The following is a 26,072-nucleotide window of genomic DNA, read 5'->3' on the forward strand; positions in this document are numbered from 1 at the left end:
CTACATTTTCCGCATGCATGACCCGTGAGAATTCCTGTCAGACACCTCGTGGATCAAACAGCTGGTACATTGAAGAATACCTGGACAGAACTGTTTTCGTTTTGTGTAACTGACCGCAGATTTCAGTTCAACGGGAAATATTACTTTCGTAATTTGTCCCCAGTTTTATTTATTTATTTATTTTTTAGATTTTATGTGGGACACGAATATATATATATATATATATATATATTATATATATATACTATATCTATATCTATATATAATATATATATATGAGCTTAATGATAAATAATATTGCGAACACCAGGAAGAACATTATTTATTATAAACTAGCTTTCGAGGTATAAAACCTCATCATAAAAATTCTGAAAAACAAAGAAACGCAAACATAGAAATAAGGTGAACTGTAAACAGACTATCGTACCAAAAGTAAAATGTCTAACGATCCATTTGTGACGTCTTCTTTGCCTTCAGCTTTTCCCATTTCAATATGGGGTCGCTGTTTCTAGTCAGCCTTCTCCATCTTCCTGTTCTGTACATCTTGTTCTGTTAGACCCTTTTCCTTCATGTCATTCAATAATTTATCTTTCCACCTGAACTTTGGCCTTCCCCGCCCTCTTCTGCCTTCCAGTTCCTCGCTGAACGAGTGGTTTTCGCGCTCGGCTACCAATCAGGTGGTCCGAAGGTCGATTCCCGGCTCTGCCAACGCGGAATCAGAGGAATTTATATCTGATGATAGAAATTAATTTCGGATCCCACAATAAGCTGTAGGTCCCGTTGCTAGGTGACCAATTGGTTCCTATAGCCACGTAAAAATATCTAATCCTTCGGGCCAGCCCTAGGAGAACTGTTAATCAGCTCAGTGGTCTGGCAAAACTAAGATATACTCTGTCTCTCTCTAAGATATACCTACTATTAAATCATACGATAGCTAGTTGAACATCGGACACACAGAGGTCTTTCTGATAGAGCTAGGTTTCCTCTTTCTAAACCACCCTTTCCTGCCATAAGGCAACACAGTATAGCACACGACCATCCTTTCACTGACCTGGATTTTAAAGTAGTACTGTTTTTTTGTTTGAATAGACTGGACCTTCTATAGACTGGTTATTTAGAAGATGAAACCGAAATTGAACAACAACTCGTCCCGGTATTCAACTAACTATCGTGTGATTTCAGAGTACGTACAGAAATGGATTGTTAGATTGGGTATGGTAGTTTGTTTACATTAATTTTCACCTTAATTTTATGTTTGCGTTTGTTTGTTTTTCACAATTTTTGCAAGTCATTTTTAAAATTTGTATTTGATGTTCTTTTTATGTTTTGTTTTACTGAAGGTTTTAGTAAGACAATTTATTTCATGGAAATTTCAGTGATTCTCATCCGTGTCAACTTTTTAGCCCGATGATGTTGAGATTTTATACCTCGAAAGCTCGTTTAATAAGGAATTTTCCTGTTCTTCCTGTATATATATATATATATATATATATATATATATATATATATATATATATATATATATATATAATCATGCAACACCTCAGTTTTGTACATAACACATTAAAAGTGCACCACGGTAATGAACTTCATGTGGTACAATGCTTAACTAAAACTTGTTACAGTCATAATTGGCATAATCATCTGAAGGAAACCCTTTGACTATTTCTTACATTACAGAAAAGGAAAGCTGAAGCCTTGGAGATCACAGAAAAGGATGCAGCTCGAAAATATCTACTCCCGTTTACATGCAAGGGCAAAGTAGATGGTGACGTAAACACTGAAACTGCATCAGAATAAGTGTGCGAAATGTACAGCCAGTCCAAAGCAGTCAGTGGACGAGACTCGTTATAACAAATTGGTGCAAATGACTAGCAAAGTAGATCATTTATGTTGGAAAACAAAACCTATCGAAAAGTTTTAATTGTTCTTTAAACCCTGAATTATTTTTTCTTGTTTTCTTATTCTTGTTATGTTGTTCCTTTTCAGGAAAAACCATTTACAAACATGAAGAGGATCAATTGCGCAGTTCTGTCACCTTCTTGTCGAACCCTTGGTAAAAAGCTCCTAAGGGCTCTTTACGTAACAATATTGTGGAACCATGCCAACCTCGCGTGCCCTGACCAAGGTCTGTTTCTTACTGACTATGGCTGGTCGGCAAATGGAAACCTCTTGCTACCAGTGTGGTTTGATGGACCTGCCCTTTCTGATGCTCTGTTCACAGACCCAGAAAACAATAAGGATGACAGCAATGGTGCTTATAGTGATAGTGATGAAACAATCATTGTAGATTCAAAAGATGTATATGTTGATACATGGTTACATCAATCCTGACCCATCTGATGACGAAGCATGGAGTGAGGATTCTGACATGGATTTAGAGGATGGGGAATAATAGGATTAAGACTGAATGATTGTGGTAGTCTTTGTAAGAACACAGATGCTGAACATATTCATTTAGATATGCACCTCTGGGACTTATCTTCTTTACCAGCACATGGCCTGCTGAGATGGCACCATACCGACCTTTAATTATTATTTCTTAATTAGTTAATAATTTAGACATGAATAAAGAGATTGTACCAAAATTTGGTCTTGATATAAATCTAGTTGTTTTATGTAATCATACATTGCAGGGATTTCATGTTTATTTGTTAGTAAAAGATGCCCTTACTTGTTTTATTTATGCCGATTATTATAATTTTTTTTGGAAGAAAATATTTTTATTTCTATTCTGAGTTCCATTCAAGTATACATCACAGTGGTGTAGCTGTTGTAAAATCAACAAAAACGAGGGTCTTTACTCTGCAGGTAGTCTGTCCCTAGCCTCCTTCGGGGTGTGGAGAATTTGATGAACTGATATTAAATTATGTAAAGCATATCATTGTTTCAGTTTTTGTTACTTTTTTTGTGAAAGTCACTTTGGAGTTTGTTTCATATATTTAGCATGGATCATTGGTCTAGAGTCCGGGGTACCCTATGGAAATGTCTGATAGGGCAGAATTGATGACACCAGATGAGATGGAGCGCATTTTAAAGTTTAAGATCTTTCACATTTCGGTTGATCTAGATCAGCCATAAGGTTTAGTGCTTTGTGTGAGTCTGACCCAAATGAGTTTTCTGCATTCTCTGAAAGAAAGCTTGTTTAGGTTTTCAATTTCTGTTAAATATCAATGACCATATAGCTTGGTCAGCCATAGTGTGTCTGGCGGGGGTATTTCTCTGATAAAAATGTCTGTTAGTGCCAATTTCTTATGCATGGAGGTCTGCTAAACAGTTTAGAATTAGTGTCAGTTCTTTCACTTTTCGGCTGATACAGATCAGCTATAATGTGTGGTCCTTTGTTTACGTGTGTTCTGGCGGAGGTACCCCCCACCAATGAAAAATGTCTGACAATGCCAATTCATGATGCCTGTGGCATCTGTTTAACATTGTACAGTTGGTATCAATTCTTTCACTTTTCGGCTGGTCTAGGTTAGCTGCTGTGTGTGTCTTTTGGGCGTGTCTGGCGGGGGTACCCCACCAATGAAAATGTCTGGCAATACCGTTTCATGGTACCTGTGGATCTGCTTAACATTATGGAGTTGGTACCAATTCTTCCACTTTTCGCTGATCAAGGTTACCTAGAGGGTGTTGTCTTTTGGGCGTGTCTTGGCGGGGGTACCCCACCAATGAAAAGTCTGGCAATGCCAATTCAAGATACCTGGGACTATGCTGGACATTTTCCAATTAGTTTCATTTCTTTCGCACTCCAGCTAATCTAAGCCATTTTTTGTGCATCATTCAGGTAGCTCTGGCAGGGGGGTACCAAAATGTCTGGCATTGGCAATTCTTCATAGTTTGAATCATAAGGAACATTTTGGTGCAGGTTTCGAACGTTTCGATTCTGAGCTGACCTTGGTCATTTTTCCAGGTACCCGGCAGACTTTCATTTCATTGACAAATGATATGCACTGGCTCCTGTTCTATGATGTATCACGTCGTAAATATGCAAATAGTTGAGAGCAGGTGCTTACACGGTCATTCAAAGCCCTTTAATTAAAATTCAGCTCCTCTATATTTTCAGATTTCTATGTCCCGTTATACCTAATATGACAAACCTGTCTTTTGGAACTAGCCCGTCTGTATTGTTTGTACGTACATTTTTTTTTTTTTTTTATAGTTGTACGGATCAGAATAACATATCATTATTAGAGACGATATTTATTTTAGACACAAGTTAAAATTCATGAAATGTCAGCTGCCATATACAATGTTGTCTTCCTTTCTCCTTTTAATCAGGTTGAATTAACATGAAGAATTTGATAACCCATTTAGTATTCTGAGAGATCAGAATACTAAATATCTCGATTAATCCTACAGTTTATGGGGTTCATATTCACTGCATTACGTAAAGTCAAGATCAGCTCATAGATTTATTTATAAAATATATTTATCAAATATTTATTTCATCATGGAGAACAATGAATTGTGAGGTCTGAGTAATACGAGTGAGCAGTGTAGCTGCTTACAGAAGCAGAGATTATAAAGAAAATTAAAATAAATATATTATTAAAATAATTCTTTCTGTACAGTTTAACATGCACATTATTTATTTTTTGCATCCTCATTCTAATAAATAAATCATAAATATCCTATCCAAAAATTCCAGTCTTTAAACTCAACGCGGAACATCTTTTTCAGACCTTTTCAGGCTCTTCCATAGATGTTCCCTACTCCCCTCTCAAACAACAAACAACAACACAACACAAAACAATCTGTAGGCTTACTCCCAGAGTAAGCGAAAAAAAAAAGGGGAATAAAAGGGTAAACGGATATAACCAGTGAGGGGGATACGAACCATAGACTTATGAGAAATCGTGAATCTAGAATTTAGTAAAGCGGATAAACTTTTTTTTTTTGGCAAATATGTACAGTTCTGAATTGTAGATCTGTCTAAAGAGGAAACTTAAAAATAGGAAAGAAAACTTAGTATTTCTAGGCAATAACAGCCAGGAATTGGGGCGTCAGAAGTATTTCGCCGTGCTTAGTACTAACTCCTGGATTAATTACAGTTGACCCCCCCCCCCCAAATAACAGTAAATCTTAATGAGCAACCCAAATACTATAGGAAATTGTAACTTCCAAGGAAATACCCGCCGCGGAGTTATTACCTAGATTTATCAAAAACTTAAACAAACACACACAGGGAGCAGTGATTATAGACCCCTAAACTGTAGGATGACCATAACTCGAATGAAAACACATATAATTAATCAGTAGTGTGTCTTCCACTGTATTTTTTTTTTTTTTATCCTTCATTGGTTTTTCACAGCCGTGGCTGTAGAGAACGCACCCGCATGCTTCACAGAGGTAAACAATAGATTGTCACTTTGTCAGTCCAGTCGTTCCTGCATAGCCCCGCCTTCGTGCCTCTTCCAGGACTTTTCATCATGGAACTGCAGGATTCCTACTATCCAAAGGCCCAGTATATTGAAACTGTAAGTAGTAGGTTTGTAGCGTAGAAAATTAATTAATAATACGAGAATGGGTAATGGATAAATTACGTAGGTTTAGTGGTACGCATACCTAGTAGGTAACGGGGAGGAATCAGTTCCTACCGACTACTTAGGTACTACCTACTTAGCCTAAGTAGGCTACCTAGCTAGGAACTAGGCTAGGTAGTTTATTTTCGTAACATATGTATCAGGTATTTTAAACTGTTACGTTTAGACCTGTGATTGTTTCACAGATGGCCGAAATTCTTAAGGAGGGTACGAATTACCACGGCAGGCCAACCAGGCCACCTACAATCAATGTTTTGCCACCCTCCGAAAAAGTACATTATAACGCGTACCTGACACCCGAGATGGGCATCAGTCGCGACTTGTTGTTGGTGAGAAACGGAGCTAAAGACCTCTACTCTCCTTTCGAAGTAAGTATTTTCTCCAAAGTTAGAAATTAAGGCCAAATTTTAAGATTTAAACAGAGGGTACTGAAAATGGCGCCCACGGCAGTGGAAATCTCACCAAAACGCTTTAGAAATTTTTACTTACAACTAAAAATGTTTCGAAGATTGACGCCATCTCGATGTTTACGGAGTTGCTTGTGTCAACAAACTTTCCATTTCCTGTGATAAATCCGCACACCACTTGTACCCACAGACGCTGGAGCACTTTTATCACAACAATCGAAACATGATTTCTCACCAACAACAAGCCAGGAGTAAACAGCTGTTTTGGTAGAAGATGACGAGAAGCGTGCTCTTAGCTAATTTTTTAAATAAGTAGTAAAAACATCAATATTTTGACATATTTATGATGATTAGGTAATTTGAAAATATTCGTTATTGAAAAAAAGTAACTCGACTCTGACTCAAATTTAAGTAATTATTTTTTCTGAATTAGAACGTTCTGTTAAGTTCTGTATTATGACGTCACGACATCTTGACTTTCGTACGTATTGTAATAATTGCTATACTCAACTGTCATTGCAGAACAGTTTACCAGTTATTCATGCAGATTGTTATCAGCTATACATGTAATTGTTATAATCGTAATGCGCATATATATCTTTATTATTTACTTTTTTGGATATATGAAGATGTTTTACTGCTGGATTATCGCCGTATGTGACGCATCGTTTTCGTCCATGGGCCCTCTGTCTGTTTTCGCACCATAAGAAATTATGGGGCCGAATTTGCAATGACCAGAAAGTCGTTAAAAGAGGAAAGTTAGCATTGAGGGGCATATGTTTTGACTAAGAAAAATACAAATTTATTCAATAGCTAGCTTGTAAAAAAATACTTGGTTATAAAAACTTGATTGACAACTAAGCAGCATGTCTACTATGGGTTTCAGAGACAGTGCAAGCACGTTTTTGGGCAATACCTATTTGTAACGAACACTCGTAACAGAACGAGATTTTGCTATAGTGCATTACACCCAGTGCCGTAATTTATAAGGGTATCGTGAGTCACTAATCGTAAAGAATAACGACACTTGTCCTTGTACCAAGAGACAAAAACTCCATTATGCAGAAATGGATAACCAAACAAACGTGTATAAAGCTCCACCTACCCTCTCCCCCCCCCCCCCCCCCCCCCCCCACCGCCATCCCTTTTCTTTTCTTCGTCCGCCTCCCTCCGCTTTCCTTTCTCTCTCTCTCTCTCTCTCTCGTCTCTCTCTCTCTCTCTCTCTCTCTCTCTGTTGCCATTTCGGTATGTTGTTTTTGACCCTCCAAACTGGGTATAAACTACACACAAAACGTTGAAATTGGTGAAATTAGGCTATGTATTGGAAGTATATATACATAAATATTTAAAGCAACTTTTATCATTATTGCATTACTATGACAACTAGAATTCATGGAAACAGTTTATAATAATGGAACGGCGTATGTGTGAAGCCTCCACTAATGTGGCAACGATGATTTTCCATTCTTAGCATGCAAACATTAAAGTATGCAAACATTAAAGGTTACATTTATTTCTGGCATACGATTATTAAAGAAATTCAAAAATACTATAAAGACTGAAATCAATGAAAAGTGCTAGCAAAAACAAAAGCAAAAAAAAAAAAAACGTAGTCGTTCCTCTGCACTTTTCCGTATTCGTTCCTCTATGGTTTTCGGCAGCCAGATGTACGAAAACGTTAGAAACATTTGATTTTCAATCTACTTTAGAAATATCTGTAAATTTTTTCGGGGTAATTTGGTTTGCAAAAAAGGGATAATATACATGAATTAAATCAAAATTTTTAAATAACAAAGTCAAATTTAAACTAAATAACGAGTAAAGTAAACAGTTTAGGGAATAAAACTTTGCAGTTTCGTCGTCTGTCGTCGTCTGCTGTTCGTAATTGTGTTTATGGCGCCGCTGCGCTTAGAAACCAGGAACAGCAACGGGGGTTTAAAGTGCAATGTTGAGTGAACCGAGACCAAAATGTGTTATAATAACAATCAAATAAGCACTGTGGAGTTTCAGTTGTGATGGCAGTAAGGATAAAAACCGCCGATTACAAGGTTAAGAATGAATTCAGTTCCAACCATAACCCCGGGAATAAAACAAGTTTCATACTTTCACTAATATAGGCAACAAAATGTTGTTTTATTGTGCTGATTACAACTGCAATCTTGAGTAAGATCAATAAACGTACATACATCGCTAACATTGTTCAAATGAGTGCTGGAAGGCTGGGGAATGATGGTGGCCGTCACTGATGAGAACCGTTCCATTGCAAAACGTAGCCGCCATATTGGATTTCAAAAACTGCCTTGAAAACATATTTTACGAAGAGCTCACATGCTTATTTTAGTTCGTATGGGGCTTTCATATATCACAATATGTTGACGAACTTCAGTCTTTTAAATGGTATGCTTAGAGTTGCAATTGTATTCATGTTTCACCAATTAAATATCGAGTGAATAAGACCCGTCTACCGTGATGAGGGTTGGCCTGTCGTGATATTCTACCCTATGTGTTTTTTTCTGGCGAATTTGAGAAAATGGTTTTGACCTTAGTCAGGCTTAGGCTAACTCATTTGCAGCCTACAATTCCCGTACTTGAGGTTCTTCATGGCGTCCCACCGGGCCCTAGCTGCAACCTCTTCCATTCCTTTTACTGTACCTCCATTCTCACTTTCTTCCCTCTTACCTACTTTCCACCATCTAACAGTTGCTTCACAATACAACTGCGAGGTCCTAGATTAGTAATTAGGGTAAACAACCGTGGACGATCCTTCATCATCATGCTGGCCAGGCCTTATTCACTTGATATTTAATTGATGAAAACAAGAATACAATTGCAACTTTAAGCATACCATTCAAAAGATTGAAGTTTCGTCAACATAATGTATATATGAAAGCCCCATACGAAGTAAAATAAGCATGTGAGCTCTTCGTAAAATATGTTTTCAAGGCAGTTTTGAAATCCAATATGGTGGGCCATCGTGTGGCTGGCCGGTCTAACCACGGACAATCCACCATCTTTCCCAGCCTTCCCAGCACTCATTTGAACAATGTTAGCGTTATAGGTATATGTAACGTTTATTGATCTTACTCAAGATTGCAGTTGTAAATCAGTACAGTAAAACAACATTTTTGTTTTTTGCCTATATTAGTGAAAGTATGAAACTTTTTATTCCCATGGTCATGGTTTGAACTGAATTCCTTTTTACCTTGTAATCGGTGGTTTTATCCTTACTGCCATCACAACTGAAACTCCACAGTGCTTATTTGATTGTAATTTATACACATTTTGGTCTTAATTCACTCCACATTGCACTTGAACCACGTTTTGTGTAAGTCTTACTCTGGTCCTGAGTAGTCACACTAAAGCTCCATTTGAACCACTACATCAATCATCAGACAGGAATATGCCTCTAAAGACAGCTTTCCTGTTGGCCTTGCTTTCTGAAGAGAGTTGGAGAGCCTTATGGCCTGAGTTATAACATTAAACACACCAGGGGTTTGGGTCTGTGGCTTTCGAATTTGCCCCGGAATTCATAGCTAAGACTCATGATTCCTCAGTGCATGATGATAGATTTGCCTCATTTTCAATTCCCTCCCTAAATGAGGTTGGTGGGCAGCGAGGCTGGTGTCTAGAAGGGAAGTGTCCAGGAACACAATTTCATTCTGGCTACATTAGATAGTTAAACAGGCATACTCCTCACCTTCTAGTTCTGTCACTGAGTCTGTGCAGGCTAGAGCACAGGACATCAGAAGGAATGAGTTCCTCTCTGGCATATAAGAAGAACTTGTCTGTTCATAGGGTTTTGAGTGCTGGTTCCTGGCTTTGGAAAACCACGTTCACTTCCTTTTACCTGAAGGACATTGCCCACAGGTCCTTGGACACTTTTTCATTGTTTGTGTGGGAGAATGAGTGAGTTGGCCGGTCTTCTTATCCTTTTTTTCCTTTCTTCTTCCTATGGGCGGGTTGAAGAATAGACACATCATACGCTGGAACTGGTCTGATACACGTGAGTGTGGCAGCCATGCTGGTTTCAGTTATTTGGTTTGTTCCTATACAATAGACAAATCTGCTTCTCAGTAGCACTTACTCCTCTCTCTGGCAAGGGAGGGAGGGAGAAATGGTTTGTTGCTTGAACAGAGTTCTCTTTAACTTTCATGAATGCAATTAATGTTGACATGTCTCAGTGTGTTTAATCCCAGCAAGCTGAAAGTTTTTTAGATGCTCGCTTATTTATTCTCTCACAGGCTCAGACTCCCTTCTTTAAAACTCATTCTTCTAGGAAGTGTGGTTAGGTGGGCTGAACCCCCAGCCAGTTCAGGGTACTTGTACCTCCCTCCAAGTATGTCTATCCTACATATGTTAAGACTGAAGGTTTGTTCTGTGTATGAACAAATGACAAATTTTTTAATAAATTTGTATTTTTATTGCAGTATCTTACTGATCAATTATACAGCAGTAGGTTCCCTACACGGTAGACCAAAATTCGAACTTTCATTGGCAATTTCAAAATGTAAAGGTTCAGTGAGCAAAAAGTGAGAGAAGTTTTCCCTGCGGGTAGCTTCATTAGTCTCCACCAGATCAACTGCCATCTATTACAAGCAGTTGAAGCTGATGTTTGATTTGTGTGACTGGGTCAGATTTTGAAGATGTATTTGTCAGTCAATGGTTTGTACTGATGAAGCATTAGTTTTTACAATTGCACGTGAAGAATTAAATTAGGAGTAAATTATGTTCTTCCTCTTTCAGGCAACTGGAAGCTGCTGGTCTTTTTGTCAGTCAGTGTTTTTTGTGTTAATGAAACAAGTTTTTGTTCCGACACGGCATACAAACCTTCGGTCCTTTTACAATAGGAAGGTACTAGCGGCAGCTGGATAGGTCGTAAGCTTTCGAACAAGGGGTTCGGTAGTTAACTGCTTGTCCGACAGGCTGCGCTGCGCGCGACTGGGAGGTAAACAAACCACTTTTGCTTTCGGCCTCACAGTGGATGGACGTGTGTGTTCGACGCTCTCTGCCCGCTGCTCGTCGTTTGCTTTCTGAGTATTTGGTTGTAATTGTGTATGAAAGAGTTATTGTAAGTACAATCATTCTCTCTTTTCATATTAATTGCTGCTATCAATTATCTATTTATGATGGAATCTCCGCGCCTCGCTACCCCACGGAGACTTTGCCCGGGTATCGAAGGGCGTAAATGCGGGAAGTTCCGATCGTTCCCGGAGATTGACCCTCATATTTTGTGTGCTCGGTGTCGGGGGCGCGAATGCACCCGAGCCGAGCCTTGTGATGTATGTAATGATTGGTCGGACCCATGGCGCAGTGGACTTTGTATGAGGGCAGGAAGAAGCGAAGGCCTGCAAAGGAGTCGTCGGAAAGCTCTCCCGCGACTCCTTTGGTGACGGACACTTCGTCTTCTTTCCTGCCGCCCGCTCAACTTCCACGTCTCGCGCCTTCCCCTTCGGGGGGGGGGGGGGGTGTCTAGGTCCTTCTCCTCTCCTGAGCGGGTCGAGTGTGGGAGGAGTGGGCGCTAGATACCCTGACGTAGTTAGCGTTGTACTCTGGGTCCTCTATCCGTTCGTCTTCGCGCGAGCGGGTAGAGATCCTTCTAACATCACCCGATTTTGCCTTCCTCAGGTGCGGTTGCCGCGAAGGATGACCTCGGACAGGTGTGTGGGCATCGTTGGGGCGGCTGCAGGGCGTGCCGAGTGTCCAGGGGCTGCTCTATCATCTCGCTGGCTCCGTGGCGGTCACCCATGCAACGGTCACGACCACCACCACGACCCTTACAACACCCGGCTACGCTTCACCTCCTCACCTGGTGTACACCCAGCACGCGGTCTCTGTGACACCCACAACATCGGTGCAGGGGCCAGTCGCCGTAACTCGGGGGAGTGTGATGCCGCCACCTGGGTTTGCCGTGCTGCCGCGACCGGACTTCATGTGCCCGAAGAGCTCGCCCCTGGACCTCCCACCGGTGCCGATGACGTCTGTGCCGCTGGTTTCGACCATCTGGGACCCGCCCTACACAGTCTGCCGTACCTGCCGTGGACCACCGCTGCTGTTCCTGTAACCTGCTCCTGCTGTCTCGTCTGCCGTTCCTGTGATGCTCGCACCTGCTGATGTTGTTCCTGTTCCTGGCGCCGCTGCTCCCGATGCTGGTCTGTTCGGACAGGTACGTCCGGGCCCTGTTGCTTCGGCAACAGCAGCCCCGGCTCCGTCCTGGATGACAGATCTGACGTCGGTCCTGAGGAGGTTGACGAAGAAGAAGAAGAGGAGGAAGGTGTCGTCGTCGTCTTCATCGTCTTCTTCGTCGTCGTCGTCGTCTGCCGCCTCTATTCCCCTTCTTCTTCTAAGGCTCCCCCGCCTAAGAAGAAGAAGGTCGCCTCCCCCCCCCCTAAGAAGTCTCCTTCGGGAACTTCTAAGGGCCCGTCTCGCTCTGGTGAGACGGGGGGTTCTTCCGCTGGTCGCCCTGCTCCTTCGGGAGCAGGACCCGTCTCTTCTCCCCGCAAGGAAGAAGACTACGAGGGGACCAGAGGGGGTGCCGGCTAACACCGGCACTTCCTCCCGCCTGCTGTCAGTGGTTCGGCCACAGCAGCAGTGTCCGGCTCGGCCGCTCGTTCACGAGAGGTACCGAGTGTACGGTCGCCTACCAGCGACCGTGCAGCCAGGAACCAGACCCCTGAGTCCGCTCAGCGTCAGGTTCACGGCACGGAGCGGAAGACTGGTGACAGCCGCTCACGCGACTCTCACCAGACCAGCTCTCGCTCTCGCGGCGAGCAGCTGGCTACCCGGGCGACGTGACGGTCCATGACCGGCCACGGGCTGAGGCTGGGAAAGAGGTCCCCCCGTTCGCCGGCACCAGCCACGGCTGGTACCAGCGAACTGACGCACCGTGAGGATACGCACCGATCTCACGTGACAGTGGAGCTCGCCGGTCGCCTGACCGTCGCTCTCACAGAGAGCGATCGGGTACGGCGACCAGCACCAGCTCCTCTGACACACGAGACCGGGGCCGCTGTTCTCGGTCCAGCCGTTCTCCACAGCGAGAACGTGGCTTCGAACTAGGTCTGACAGCTCGATCGCCACCGCGGGTTGGCGATCGCCTGCAAGTCCTCCAAGCCCGCTGGTTCTGCCAGCGAGCGAGGAGAGAGCGTCAGGTCTCCTCTCCCATACCTTCAACCTCCTCGGGTTACACCGGGAGGGGCGAGGTATTGAGGAGTGATCGTGAGGGGTGCGCCCCTCAGGATCCCGCCACGTCGTCGTACGTACCAGGCTCGGTTCTCGGACCAGCCAGGTCGTACGCACAGGTGGTTGGAGGAGACCCGAGAGGGGGCTGTCGCTGCTCCTCTCCTTGAGGGAGGAGGGTCTCGGGAGGTGCTCCTGTTTGAGGGACTGGACGGTCCGACTCCACAGGATGCAGTCACTCCTGAGATCCAGAGGAACTTTGCCGAGGTTATTGCGCTGATTCGTCAGCACAACGACCTCGGGTGGGGAAGGATCGCCGCTCCCACCATCCGAGCCCACGTCCCGGCTCGAGTCGTTCTGGGGCCCGAAGAGGGAACCCAGACCGACGGTGGGTTTGCCGCGTTCGGAGCTTGCGGACTCAGTGCTGGACCAGGTTGAATCGCTTGTCTCCGGACAAGACGGTTCACTCAAGTCTGGCAGGTCGAGCAAGCTACTTCCACCTCCTCTGCTACGACAGCGGCGGTTTTACGTGCCATCTGAAGACCCGATGCCGCCCAACAGGTGAAACCCGGAGTTAGCTAGGCTGACTCCGGGTGTGTCTCTGCAACAGCTCCTGTCCGAGAACCTGTGGTTCTCGCAGCAAAGAGGCACTAGGCCTGGAATCTACCGCCATGGCAGCTTTCCAGGCCGTCTCCTGGCTAGATCTGTGGTCCCTCACAGTATCTAAGGTCGCAGCCAACTCCGGGGGAATTTCTCCCGAAAGAGACTCGGCCTTCAGGAGACTTTGCCAGTCTGGGGGAAGAGCCATCTCCTTCTTGCCCACCAGACGGTGAACCTGTGGGCCAACCTGGTTCTCCGACGAAGGGACGCTGTCCTTACTCGGGTTTCCAGGGCGGCCGGGCGTGAGGCGGCGTTGGGACTTCGCAAACGGACCTTTACGGAGTTTCCGCGTCTCTCTTCCCAGGAGAGATGGTGGACGCTGCGGTGGACAGACGGCGCACTGATGACAGTGACCGTCTGGTTCACCAGGCAGTCTCGAAGGCTTCTGGCAGCCTCGGACTGCGGCCAAGTCTAAGAGCTCGGCTAGCGCTTCCTCGGCTGCTAAGACGGTTGCTGCGTCGAAGCCCCGGGGAATGACTCTGTCTTCTTCGACTTCTAGCAAGGGGAGCCGTAACCAGCCCTCCATCCCAGCCCTCCTCATCCCGTGGGAGGCTCTGGGAAGAAGTCGAAGAAAGGGGGGAAACGCTAGGGACGGCGTTCCCCCTTCACCTGCTGCCGGAAGTGGGGGGGTGCCTGGCCAGCCATTGGGCAACTTGGCAGCGCTACGGCGCCGAGACCTGGATTGTAGATGTCCTTCGGGAGGGATATCTATTACCCTTCGAATCTCGGCCACCCCTCACCTCCAACCCGGTCCAACAGCAGTCGTACGTTCCAGGGTCATCGAAGGACGTAGCACTGAGACAGGAGATCAAGACCATGCTGAGCAAGAGAGCTGTAGAGATCGTCACGGATCAGTCACCGGGCTTTTACAGTCGACTCTTCCTGGTGGAAAAGTCTACGGGAGGCTGGCGCCCGGTGATAGTCTCTCTCCCCTGAACCGGTTTGTTCGCCAGACCGGTTCACGATGGAGGACGGCACGCTCAGTGCTCGACTCCATCAGAGGGAGAACGATTTCATGCTTTCAGTGGACTTGAAGGATGCGTATTTCCAAATACCCATTCATCAGTCCTCCAGAAAGTACCTCCGCTTCATCCTCGACGGGACGGTGTGTAACCAGTTCAGGGCACTGTGCTTCGGTCTCTCAACCGACCCACAGGTGTTCACGGCGAGTGTTTCACTCTGGTGTCTGCTTGGGCCCATTCGCACGGGATACGTCTGATGGAGGTATCCGACGATTGGTTAGTCCTGGCGAGCTCCCGCTCGCAGTTGCTACAGGGGACAGGGATCGAACCTGCTCGAGTTTCTGTCGCGATCTGGGGGATCGTGGTGAACTTCGAGAAAGTCGATCTCGAGCCCAAGCAGAGGATGAAGTACCTGGGTATGCTGATCGACACGGTAGCAGGGCGAGTCTTCCCCGCAGACTCGCGGATCAGCAGATTCAGGGAGGCAGGCCAACCAGTTCCTGTTCTTCCGGCAGGAACAGGTAAGCTCTAGCGATGGCAAAAGTTCGTGATCGGAACACCTGTCGTCACTCCGGAGAAGTTAGTCCCTCACGGGGCGTACTTCAACCTGCGGTCTCTTTCAGTGGAGACTAAAGGAGAGCTTGAGGTAGCAGGCGACCGGATTCCACCCCCAAGCTTTCTTTCCAGTGTCACTGACCACAGGAGGTGAGGCAGGACCTCGCCTGGCTGGCCTTGGGACGACAAAGGAACCTCTTAAGAGGAATGTGCCTCTGCGCACTACCCCCCCGAGGACATGCAGCTGGTTCTTTCAGACGCATCAGGACCGAGGGATGGGGGCACCACCTGGAGGAGTTGACTGACTTCAGGAGTGTGGGACGAGAACGACAAGCACCTTCACATCAATGTACTGGAACTCAAGGCAGCGTTCCTCGCTCTCCAAGAGTTTCAGGACCGCTTGATGGGACACTCAGTGGTGTTGATGTGCGACAACACCACGGTGGTGGCTTACGTCAACAAACAGGGGGGGGGGGGCCTAGTGTCTCTCCCGTTGTACCAGTTGACTCGGCAGGTGCACGAGTGGGCTTCAGGCACACTCAATAGAGCTGTCGGCACGCTACATTCCAGGGAAGAGGAATGTAGTAGCAGACACGCTCAGCCGTTGGGATCAGGTGATAGGGACCGAATGGTCTCTACACCAGGACGTGGCGGAAAGGCTCTTCGACCTGTGGGGGCGACCAGTCGTGGATCTGTTCGCCACCCGGCACAACAGGAAGCTCCAGGTGTTCTTCTCGGCCGTGCCGGACCCATGGGCAGCTGCAGAGGACGCTCTTCAAACACCCGTGGGACAAACCTCTTCGCCTATGCCTTTACCCCCGTTCAGCCTGATTCGCAAGGTGATCAGTCGAGCGCTGGTCACCCGCCCGAATCTCAGGATGATCCTGGTGGCTCCCAAATGGCCACAGGCCATTTGGTATCCGGACCTGCTGGCTCTTCTCGCAGGAGAACCGAGAGAGATTCCCCCTTGGCACAACCTTCTCGCCCAGCCACACGTCGAGCGGTACCACCGAGCAGTCCAGTCCCTACTTCTTCTTCACGGCTGGCTGTTATCCACCATCTCTTGCGAACGAGAGGCTTTTCTCGTAGCGCAGCAACAGAGATGGATGGAAACGTCCGGTCAGTCCTCTGCAGCTGTGTACCAGGGGAAGTGGGCCGTCTTCTGTGGTTGGTGTCGTAGACGGGGTCTATCTCCTCTCAGAGCCACTCTTCAGCAGGTAGCGGATTCCCTCGTTTTTCTTCGCCGAGAGAAGCAAATCCTCTCAGTCCCCACAGTCAAAGGATACAGAGCCGCCTTGGCGCTCGTCCTGAAACTGAGGGGGTTGGATATCTCGAACTCGTTCGAGATCTCCTTGCTTATGAGGAGCTTCGAAAGGTCTTGCCCACCCAGGGAAACTCAGGCCCCATGCGTGGGACGTGACTCTCGTCCTTAGGAGTCTGACTCGAACACCGTTCGAGCCCCACTCGAGAGTCGTCAGACAGGGATCTGACCCTCAAGACCCCTCTTCTTGCTGGCCCATGGGCATCGGCGAAGAGAGTAGGGGAACTTCATGGTCTTTCCTATGATGTACGACACTCCAGGGGATGGGATCCGTGACGCTCGATTTCGGTCCCGAACTTCGTTGCGAACGACTCAGAAACCGTCGGTCCCTGACGACAGGTTCGAGTCATTCACGATTCCCTCCCTATTGGACTTCACCGATAATGATGCGGATGAGATGCTGCTTTGTCCTCCTGTGAGGGCGCTACGGCGCTATCTGAAGAGAACTCGACACCTCAGGCCTGAGTGTCGACGCCTCTTCGTTAGCACCGGGGTCACCAAAGAAAGAAGTATCCAAGAACACTCTTTCATTCTGGCTGCGTGAGGTCATCAGGAGGGCGTATGAGGCTGATGGTAGTGACGACATCCGTTTACGTCCCGTCCGAGAGCTCACGAAGTCAGAAGTATTGGCCCCTCGTTGTTGGCTTCCGTAAGAACTTCTCCGTGGCGCAGGTCCTGAAGGCAGGGGTCTGTCTAACCAGACTACCTTTACGTCCTTCTACCTTCGGGATATTGCCCACACACGTCCTTGGAGTACCTTTTTTCCTTGGGACCCCGTTGGTGGCTGCTCAACAAGTTGTGTAGCCTAACCCCAGACCCTTTTCGCAGGCTGAACAGCATCGAGTCCTGGTGTGACTGTGTGGATGGATGTGTGAGTGAGTGAGTGACTGGCTCTCTCTTCCCATCTTTTCCTCCCCTCTACCTGTGGGCAGAGGGCCATGGTCGTCACTACGCTGGATGAGGACGAGATGCAGGTGAGCTATATGACAGAGCCCCACCTCCATATCCCTTTCACTAGGGATAGGAGCAGAATATCCACCACTTCCTTCTACAAGGGGGGAAGTGGATGCCTACAAGAGTCAACCCATGACTTTATATTTGCTCCTGTACAGGAACAAGTTCTTACATTGCTGGTACGAAGAGATACGCATGCCTCTCTCTTAGTACTCGGTCCAGAGGTCTGACCCATGATCCTGCGGTGCACACCCCGACAATCGGACAGAGGCTTGGATCCCTCCTCGCTCTTACGACCAGGGAGGCTTCCAAGGTTGGGCGAACACCAGTCTGTTCACAAAAGACTCAGATTCCACCACCAAGAAGTGAGTCTTCCTATTGTAAAAGGACCGAAGGTTGTATGCCGTGTCGGAACAAATGACAATTTGTCCAAAATTGCATTTTTCCTAACTATACAAAACCTGAGGTCCTTTTACACATAGCCCACCTCATGCCACCCCTCACTCTGCAGTTTTTGCTTGGGCCAAAGCAAAATGTGATTGTTTACCTCCCAGTCGCGCGCGCGCGCCTGTCGGACAAGCAGTTAACTACCGGAACCCCTTGTTCGAAAGCTTACGACCTATCCAGCTGCCGCTAGTACCTTCCTATTGTAAAAGGACCTCAGGTTTGTATAGTTAGGAAAAATGCAATTTTTGGACAAATTGTCATTTTATGATTACATTTAAGAAACTAAGTTTTATTTTGTTTCTCTATCAGGCAACTGGAAATCGCGTCTGCCGTGAAAGTGTGTTGTGTGGCTCGCAGAATATTGTTTTAAGTGGCAAAGTGATTGTATCGAGTGGTGTTATTATTAGAGGAGACCTTGCAAATGTCAGTCAGAGTTGGTCGTCACTGCGTCATATCTTCAAAGGCTGTTATTAGACCTCCATTCAAGAAGTTTAGTAAAGGGTAAGTTCCTAAAAGAATTGGCTTCCTAAACATAATGTTGAGTGTTACTTGTAATCAGTATTGGGTACTATTTGTTATCGATATCTGCTGTGGCAAAGGAAGATTGATGAATTGCTTGGGTTACTAGCTAAGTGAGAGAGAGAGAGAGAGAGAGAGAGAGAGAGAGAGAGAGAGAGAGAGAGAGAGAGAGAGAGAGAGAGAGCTCTGTCAGCCATATGTCCTAAAACCTCAGTGCAACCAATGATTGCCAGTCATTCCTGTATCTTCAACCTGAGCACACCTTTTCATTCTTATTCCTAGTTTTGGATGAATTTTCTCCCTTACATTTATTCTTTAGGTTTTATGCTAATGTTTCTTAGGCTTCTTTGTTTTTTTAGTAATTTTTCTTAGAGAATATTAATGGTAAATAGTGTTTGTCTTTAAATGAGCAGCTGCATTCATATTTTTTTGTCATAGCTAAGTTGTTTATGAGTGTTTGCCTTATATACCCATTTTGGTCAAGTTGTGTCATTATTGCAATTAAGTACTCTTTTTCTGGTGTTGGGCCAATAAGGGAAGTATTATGAACCAAGAAATTCTTTGCAAGAGACAGTAAATCATTTGCACAGTAGAAAGTGTCTTATCCAGAGTCATCTTGGACCAAGTGTGTGTTCTGGATAACTGGTTTTTTCGTTAATAACTAACCCCAGGCTTACAGCATGCCATATGTTAATTCAGTCAGTTTTGACAAAGTACTAATGCCATTGAATATATGTAAACTGTGAATAATGAGTATATATTCACAAAAACATATAAAGCATTAAAAATGCTGGAAATATTAAAGGAAAGTTAACATATAGTAAAGAAGCTAAACGTTAACTTCTAGATATTTTTAACATATAGACTGAATTAGCCATGATAATGAGGTAGCCTTGGAAATTCTGTAGTCTCAAATGCAGGTGTGGCATTGTCTGTCATCAGCTACCATAAACTATGCTTAGCCTAGGGTCAGCCTGGAACTTTACTTTCTGGGAAGCTGCAGATACAGCATGAAAGATAATTTGCACGATCAAGTAAACTAAGCGAATGCAGAGTGGAAACAATCCACTTTGGTAATACGTAATTGGTAAAGCAAAAATAGTTAAAAGTTTCAATTATTATTAGGATTCTGACATCATTACAATAGGTTATGTTATCCTAAATAGCTTAAGGATTGATATTAAATGCAGGAATCAGCTAGCTCATATATGAAATGAATAAAACAAGTTTCATATGAATAATGTAGTAGACTATTAATCATTAAAAAGAGTAGTTTTATGCATGACACTTACCTGGCAGGTATATATATAGCTTATCCTCTTGACGCACTGGCAGAATTTCAAAACTGCGGCAACCGCTAGTACACTGGTAGTTCAGGTGATGGCCACCCCCCCGCTCCCGTGGCGCTGTACTTGGAACTATTCCCGTTTTCCTCAGATTTTCTCTGCCAGCCGAACGGCAACATCGTTGTTGGTTCTCTGTTGGAATTCTGTCGTTATCTGACTTTTGGATATTGGTATCGTATTCAGGAAGTTAGAGTGGCAATCGCAATTGTTTTGAATTTGTCTAGTATGTCTGATTCAGGAAGTATGTTTAGAGTTTGTGTGAAAGAAGGGTGTAAGGTGAGACTGCCGAAATCATCGGTAGATCCACATACTATTTGTAAGAAGTGTCGTGAGTTTGTATGTACGTGGGACAATAGGTGTAATGAATGTCAGTGTCTGAATGAGAAAGAGTGGAAGGCTCTTATGAAGTATGTGGAGAGATTGGAAAAAGATCGGATTAGAAGATCTGTATCTAGGAGTGAAAGATCGGGATCTTCGAGTAAAACCTTTGGATGATTCCTTGCATGTGTCTTCTCCAGCTCATTCACATGTAGATGTAGCACCTTTTCCCCAGGTTTCTCCTGCTCCAGTTGCTGTATCTGAGGATACTACGGATCCACAAATAGTGAAAGTGTTCGCTGGCGCCCTTGCGTCCATGGGAGACCAAATTAAACGGTTAACGGACAAAGTGGAAGTGTTTTGGTGAACCAGTTGTTGTGGAGGGGGCGTCTGATCGTCTCTCTCGTGCTCCTAGACCTAGACCTCTGTCAAGCTCCCAGACCCAAGGGAGAAGCAGGCTGTCGACAGTCGAAGGGAGGCGAGAGGGGTTGACATGCGATCAGGCGTCCCTTCAGGCAGTCCTGTTGAGACGTCCCAGGCTGCTGCAGTACGCCATAGAAAACAGGCGATACTGGGAAGTGCCGTTACTCTTCGAGAGTTCGTCGGCCTCGGGAAGGAGCAGACGATTCGCGGAGGTATCGCGTCCTCTCAAGAGGTCATACTGTCCGTCCTCTTCACAGGAGGAAAGGGCTTTCGACCAGGAAAGGGTGGAGTAGCCCTGAGATTTTTTCAATCGGAGGATGAAGAGATGATCCCTATCAAAAGGAAGAGGATTTCACGTCGGCTGGAAGTTTCGCTCGCCGCCTCGTGTGAGCCCGGTGCGTCCTCGATCTCCTCATCAGGAGTCTCGTAAGGAGGCGGGGACGAAGGAGGTGCTGCGGGATATGCAGCAGAGATTGGCAGTAATTGTGCAATCATGGGAGAAGCCCGAACAACCTTCGGTTAGGACGTAAGGACTCGTCTCTCCCGGTTTAAGTCCTCCAAGAGGACGCAGGACGTACAAGCGATCCAGGACGCAGTGCGTCTGTAAGAAGGACGAAGTTCAGGACGCAGGACGCAAGAGGAGAAGTGATGGACGCAGCGTGGACGCATACGTTCAGGAGGACGCAGGACGCAGGCGGCAGCAAGTCAAAACATTGTCTCGACAAGGAAGAGAGGAGTTTTGTAGGGAGTCAGTGCCACATTCACTTTCTAAACAGCAGCTGCATAAGGACTCTGATTGGGAGAATCAGCAGGATCTTGGTTTTCAAGATATTTCTTCGCAGGAGAAGAATTTGCGGAGAGTACGGAAGAGGACAAGACGGAAGCGCCTTCTTCGGATTACAAGAGGGCTAAACAGAGTGCCTTCTTTCTCTGTTTGAAGGAGATTTTCAACCTTCAGGCCCAGCCATCGCCTTTGTCGCAATTTTCAAAGACGAAGAAAGCCAAGAAATCGTCGTTTTTGAAAATGACTTTGTCCATTTCGGCCAAGTCCAAGAAAGCCCTTCACGAGTAAATGAGTGGTTGAAGGAGAAGAAAGAGTCGGGCAAGACTTCTTTTGTTTTTCCTCCGGCCAAGTTGGCTTCGAAGTCTGGTGTTTGGTATGCTACGGGGGAAAGTCTTGGCCTGGGAGTACCTGCCTCCTCCCAGGGAGACTTTTCCAACATAGTGGATAGCTCCGTAGACATGCTTTGCATTCAGCCAAAGTGTGGTGGACTTCTTCGGAGTTCGACCATTTACTCAAAGGTATCTTTAGGACTTTTGAGGTATTTAATTTTCTTGACTGGTCGTTGGGGGCCTGGCTCGGACTTCGGAGATGGAAGAGTCATCAGTATCCGAGTTGTCGAGAAGCATCAGGTCCTGTATAGATAAAAGCCTTGAGAGATGGAGCTAATGAATTGGCTTCAATATTCACAGCAGGCGTCTTGAAGAAAAGACATCTCTTATGCTCGTTCGCTGCTAAAGGAGTGTCGAACGCGCAAAAGTCGGAGTTGATGTTCTCTCCCTGTCAGGACAGCTCTTCCCTCAAGAGATCATTAAGGACATCTCTCTCCCTCACTCAGAAGGCTACCCAAGATCTTCTTACGTCATCTGAGGAAGTATTTACCTTCTAAGGTCATGAAGAAGACTACGAAAGATACGAAGACAGCACAGCAGCCCTTTCGGGGTAGGACTTTCTCCCGACCAGCATTTAGAGGGAAAAGAGTTCCAGCCAAAAGAGGTGCTAAAACTTCAACGAAACAATGAGTCAAAAGTCCTCCAGACTTGTGTAGGGGCAGACTTTTGGACTTCTGGGAAGTCTGGCAAACAAAGGAGCGGATCCTTGGTCCGTAAAGGTAGCGAAGGAAGGGTACAAGATCCCCTTTCTCAAGAAACCACCTCTCGCTACAGCTCCGAGAGCCCTAGGGGCTCACTACATCGATTTAGAGAAGAGAGAGGCTCTTTGGCATCAGGTCGTCACCATGATGGAAAAAGGGGCAATAGAACCGGTTCTGGATTGCGAATCCCCAGTTTTTACAACCGTCTGTTTCTAGTACCGAATCATCAGGAGGTTGGAGGCCGGTAACTGGACGTAAGCCAGCTAAACTTGTTCGTAGAAAAGACCAAGTTTACGATGGAGACGAAACGATTCAGTACTGGCAGCGGTACGACCAGGCGACTGGATGGTAACACTGGACCTTCAGGATGCTACTTCCATATTCCAATTCATCCAAGGTCCAGGAAATATCTGAGATTCGTAATCCAGGAAGGATTTATCAATTCAAAGAGTGTTTCGGGCTGTGCACGGCGCCTCAAAGTTTTTTACAAGAATATGACGAATGTGGCGAAGTGGGCTTCATTTGGCAGGAGTCAGAGTATCTCTCTACCTCGACGATTGGCTCATAAGAGCACAATCAAAACAGCAATGTCTGGAGGACACGAATGTAACATTGGATTTAACCCAGCAGCTGGGTCTGATGGTGAACCTGGAAAAGTCACGACTGATCCCATCTCAGGAAATAGTTTATTTGGGGATTCGGATATCCTCAGTGACTTTTCGGGCTTTTCCGTCACCGAAAGGCAGACCATGTGTATACGGAAAGTGGAAGAATTCCTATTGAAAGACCAATGCTCAGCGAGAGAGTGGATGAGCCTGCTGGGGACACTCTCTTCGCTAGAGCGGTTCATTTTCACTAGGGAGACTTCACATGAGGCCCTTACAGTTCTTTCTGAAACGAAGTCTGGCCAAGAAGATCGCAACCAGATTCCTTCCGGTTTCCAATTCCTCCAAAGATAAAGGAGGAACTAAAGTGGTGGCTAGTGCCGGAGAGGTTGTCAGAGGGTACGTCACTCCAGCAGAAGAACCCAGACCGGATATTATTTTCCGACGCGTCAGACGCAGGGCTGGGGAGCGACGCTGGGACCTCGGGAGGAGTCAGGCCTTTGGAGCGAAGAAGAAAAGGCATGGCACATAAACAGGAAGGAACTGATGGCGATCTTCTTGGCTATGAAAGCGTTCAGACCGTGGATCAGCGGCAAAGTAGTGCAGATCAACGCGGACAATACCACAGCTCTGGCGTATATACGGAAACAAGGAGGAACTCACTCGTTGTCTCTTTGCAACCTGGCGAAGGAGATTCTTCTTTGGTCGCAGAAAGAAAACGTCACCCTGCTCACCAGGTTCATTCAGGGAGAGAAGAACGTCAGGGCGGATCTGTTGAGCAGGGACGGACAAGTGCTTTCCACGCGGAGTGGATGTTTGCATCGTCAAGTATGCCAGAGACTGTGGAAGCTTTGGGGCACTCCAGTATGGATCTTTCGCTACCGTGTGGCGACGAAGAGGTTACCGAACTACTGTTCTCCGATCCCGGACCCTCTTGCAGTCGCAGTCGATGCCTTCCTACTAGATTGGACGGGCTAGATGCGTACGCTTTTCCCCGTTCAAGATTTTAGGAAAGGTAATGAAGAAATTCAGGGAAAGTCGAGGAACAAGGCTCACCCTGATAGCCCCATACTGGCCGGCCCAAACGTGGTTCACAGAGGTACTGGAATGGGACAGTAGATTCCAGATTCCCCGAGAAGTCTACCCACGAGAGTAGATCTTCTCAAACAACCCCACTTCGACAGGTTCCACAAGAACACCCACCGCTCTGGGTCTGACTGCGTTCAGACTATCGAAAGACTTGTCAGAGCGAGGGGGTTTTCTAGAGAAGCAGCGAAGGCAGTGGCAAGAGCACGAAAGACCATCGACTATCAAAGTGTACCAGGCGAAGTGGGACAACTTCCGTAGATGGTGCAAGAATCGGAAGATTTCTTCATCCACCAGTACCTCTGTGACTCAGATTGCAGATTTCTGCTATACCTGAAGAAAGAACTAGGTTTGGCTAATCAGACGATTAAAGGCTATAAGTGTATGTTGTCTGCAGTGTTTAGACACAGAGGTTTAACTGTCCAATGACGCAGATATTAGAGATCTCCTCAGATCGTTTGATACAAAGAAGGATCGACGGTGCAGAACACCTTCTTGGAATTTGGACGTCGTTCTCAAATTCTTGGAGACGGATAAGTTCGAACCTATGGGCAGTGCACCGTTGCGAGAACTAACTAAGAAAACTATTTCTTAGTAGCTTTAGCTACAGCTAAAAGGATTAGCGAGCTGCAAGCTATTGACAAGCAAATAGGTTGGAAACACAACAAAGCAGTTTTGTTCGTTTCAACAGGAGTTCTTAGCAAAGAATGAGAAACCCTTCGCATCCATGGCCAAGATCATTTGAGATTGAAGGACTGGCTGATCTGGTAGGTCAAGAGCAAGAAAGGGCTTCTTTGCCCAGTAAGAGCCTTACGGTTTTACGTAGAAAGAACAAGAGGCATTAGGGGAACTTCAGTTCTCTGTGGTGCTCTGTTAAAGATCCTACTAGACCTATGTCTAAAAACGCAATGGCTTCTTTGTAAAGAGGAAGTCATTTAAAGATGCTCATTTGCTTTGTCAAGAAGAATGCTTCGGTGTAATAAAGTTAAAGCTCATGAGGTAGAGGCAGTAGCTACGTCCTTAGCATTCAGAAAAAATTTAGCTCAAGGACATTATAGATTCAACGTATTGGAGGACCAAACTCTGTGTTTGCCTCGCATTACCTTAGAGACGTGAAGACAACTTTTGATAATTGTCAAACGTTAGGCCCGTATGTATCCTACAGGTACAGTACTGGGCACAAAGGAGTTTCCACCCCATAACCTAATAACCATGCTATTGGTTTTATTTTATTAGGTTATAGTGTTTTTATGGTTGTCTGAGGAGGTTAAAGACCACTCAGTCTGGTGATTAGTGTGTATTATATGTGTGTGTGGTTCAGGTGACTAACTTTCCTAGCATGAATGGACCCGTGCCCGTGGAATGAATGAGGGCTAGGTTCTCTGTCAACGAATTGGTCACGTCCAGTTGTCAGGCCCTTATTGTTAGCTTTCTCAACAAACAGGTCAACGTCCTAGTTGAGAGCTACTAAGGTTTAGCAGGCTAAGAGGCAGGACCTACGAAGTCAGCTACCTTAGCAGGTAAGGAACATAATACATAGTTCTAAAAATTTTTGGTTAAATTTTTTGAATTATGACGATGTTGCTGTCTATGACCCACCTCCAAATGTGTCAATCAGCTATATATATACCTGCCAGGTAAGTGTCATGCATAAAAATGGTATTGTATGATACAATAAAGTTTTATGCATACTTACCTGGCAGGTATATAATTAAATTCCCACCCTCCTCCCCTCAGGAGACAGGGTTCAGAGAAAATCTGAGGAAAACGGGAATAGTTCCAAGTACCAGCGCCACGGCTGAGCGGGGTGGCCATCACCTGAACTACCAGTGTACTAGCGGTTTTGCCGCGAGTTTTGAAATTCTGCCAGTGC

The 26,072-nt window shown here is 45.8% G+C and overlaps 1 protein-coding gene across 1 annotated transcript in view; it reads left to right on the forward strand.

Moving 5' to 3' along the window:
• The first annotated feature begins 5,417 nt into the window (after positions 1 to 5,417).
• LOC135207208 (dynactin subunit 5-like) overlaps positions 5,418 to 26,072 on the forward strand; it is a 41,871-nt gene continuing 21,216 nt past the window's right edge. Inside the window, 3 exon segments of the mRNA XM_064238811.1 lie at positions 5,418 to 5,480; positions 18,338 to 18,451; positions 18,453 to 18,529. Of these exon segments, the coding sequence (XP_064094881.1) occupies positions 5,433 to 5,480; positions 18,338 to 18,451; positions 18,453 to 18,529 (239 nt within the window). The 5' untranslated portion in view covers positions 5,418 to 5,432.

Source organism: Macrobrachium nipponense, chromosome 32 (genome assembly GCF_015104395.2).
Source record: "Macrobrachium nipponense isolate FS-2020 chromosome 32, ASM1510439v2, whole genome shotgun sequence".
Classification (NCBI taxonomy): domain Eukaryota; kingdom Metazoa; phylum Arthropoda; class Malacostraca; order Decapoda; family Palaemonidae; genus Macrobrachium; species Macrobrachium nipponense.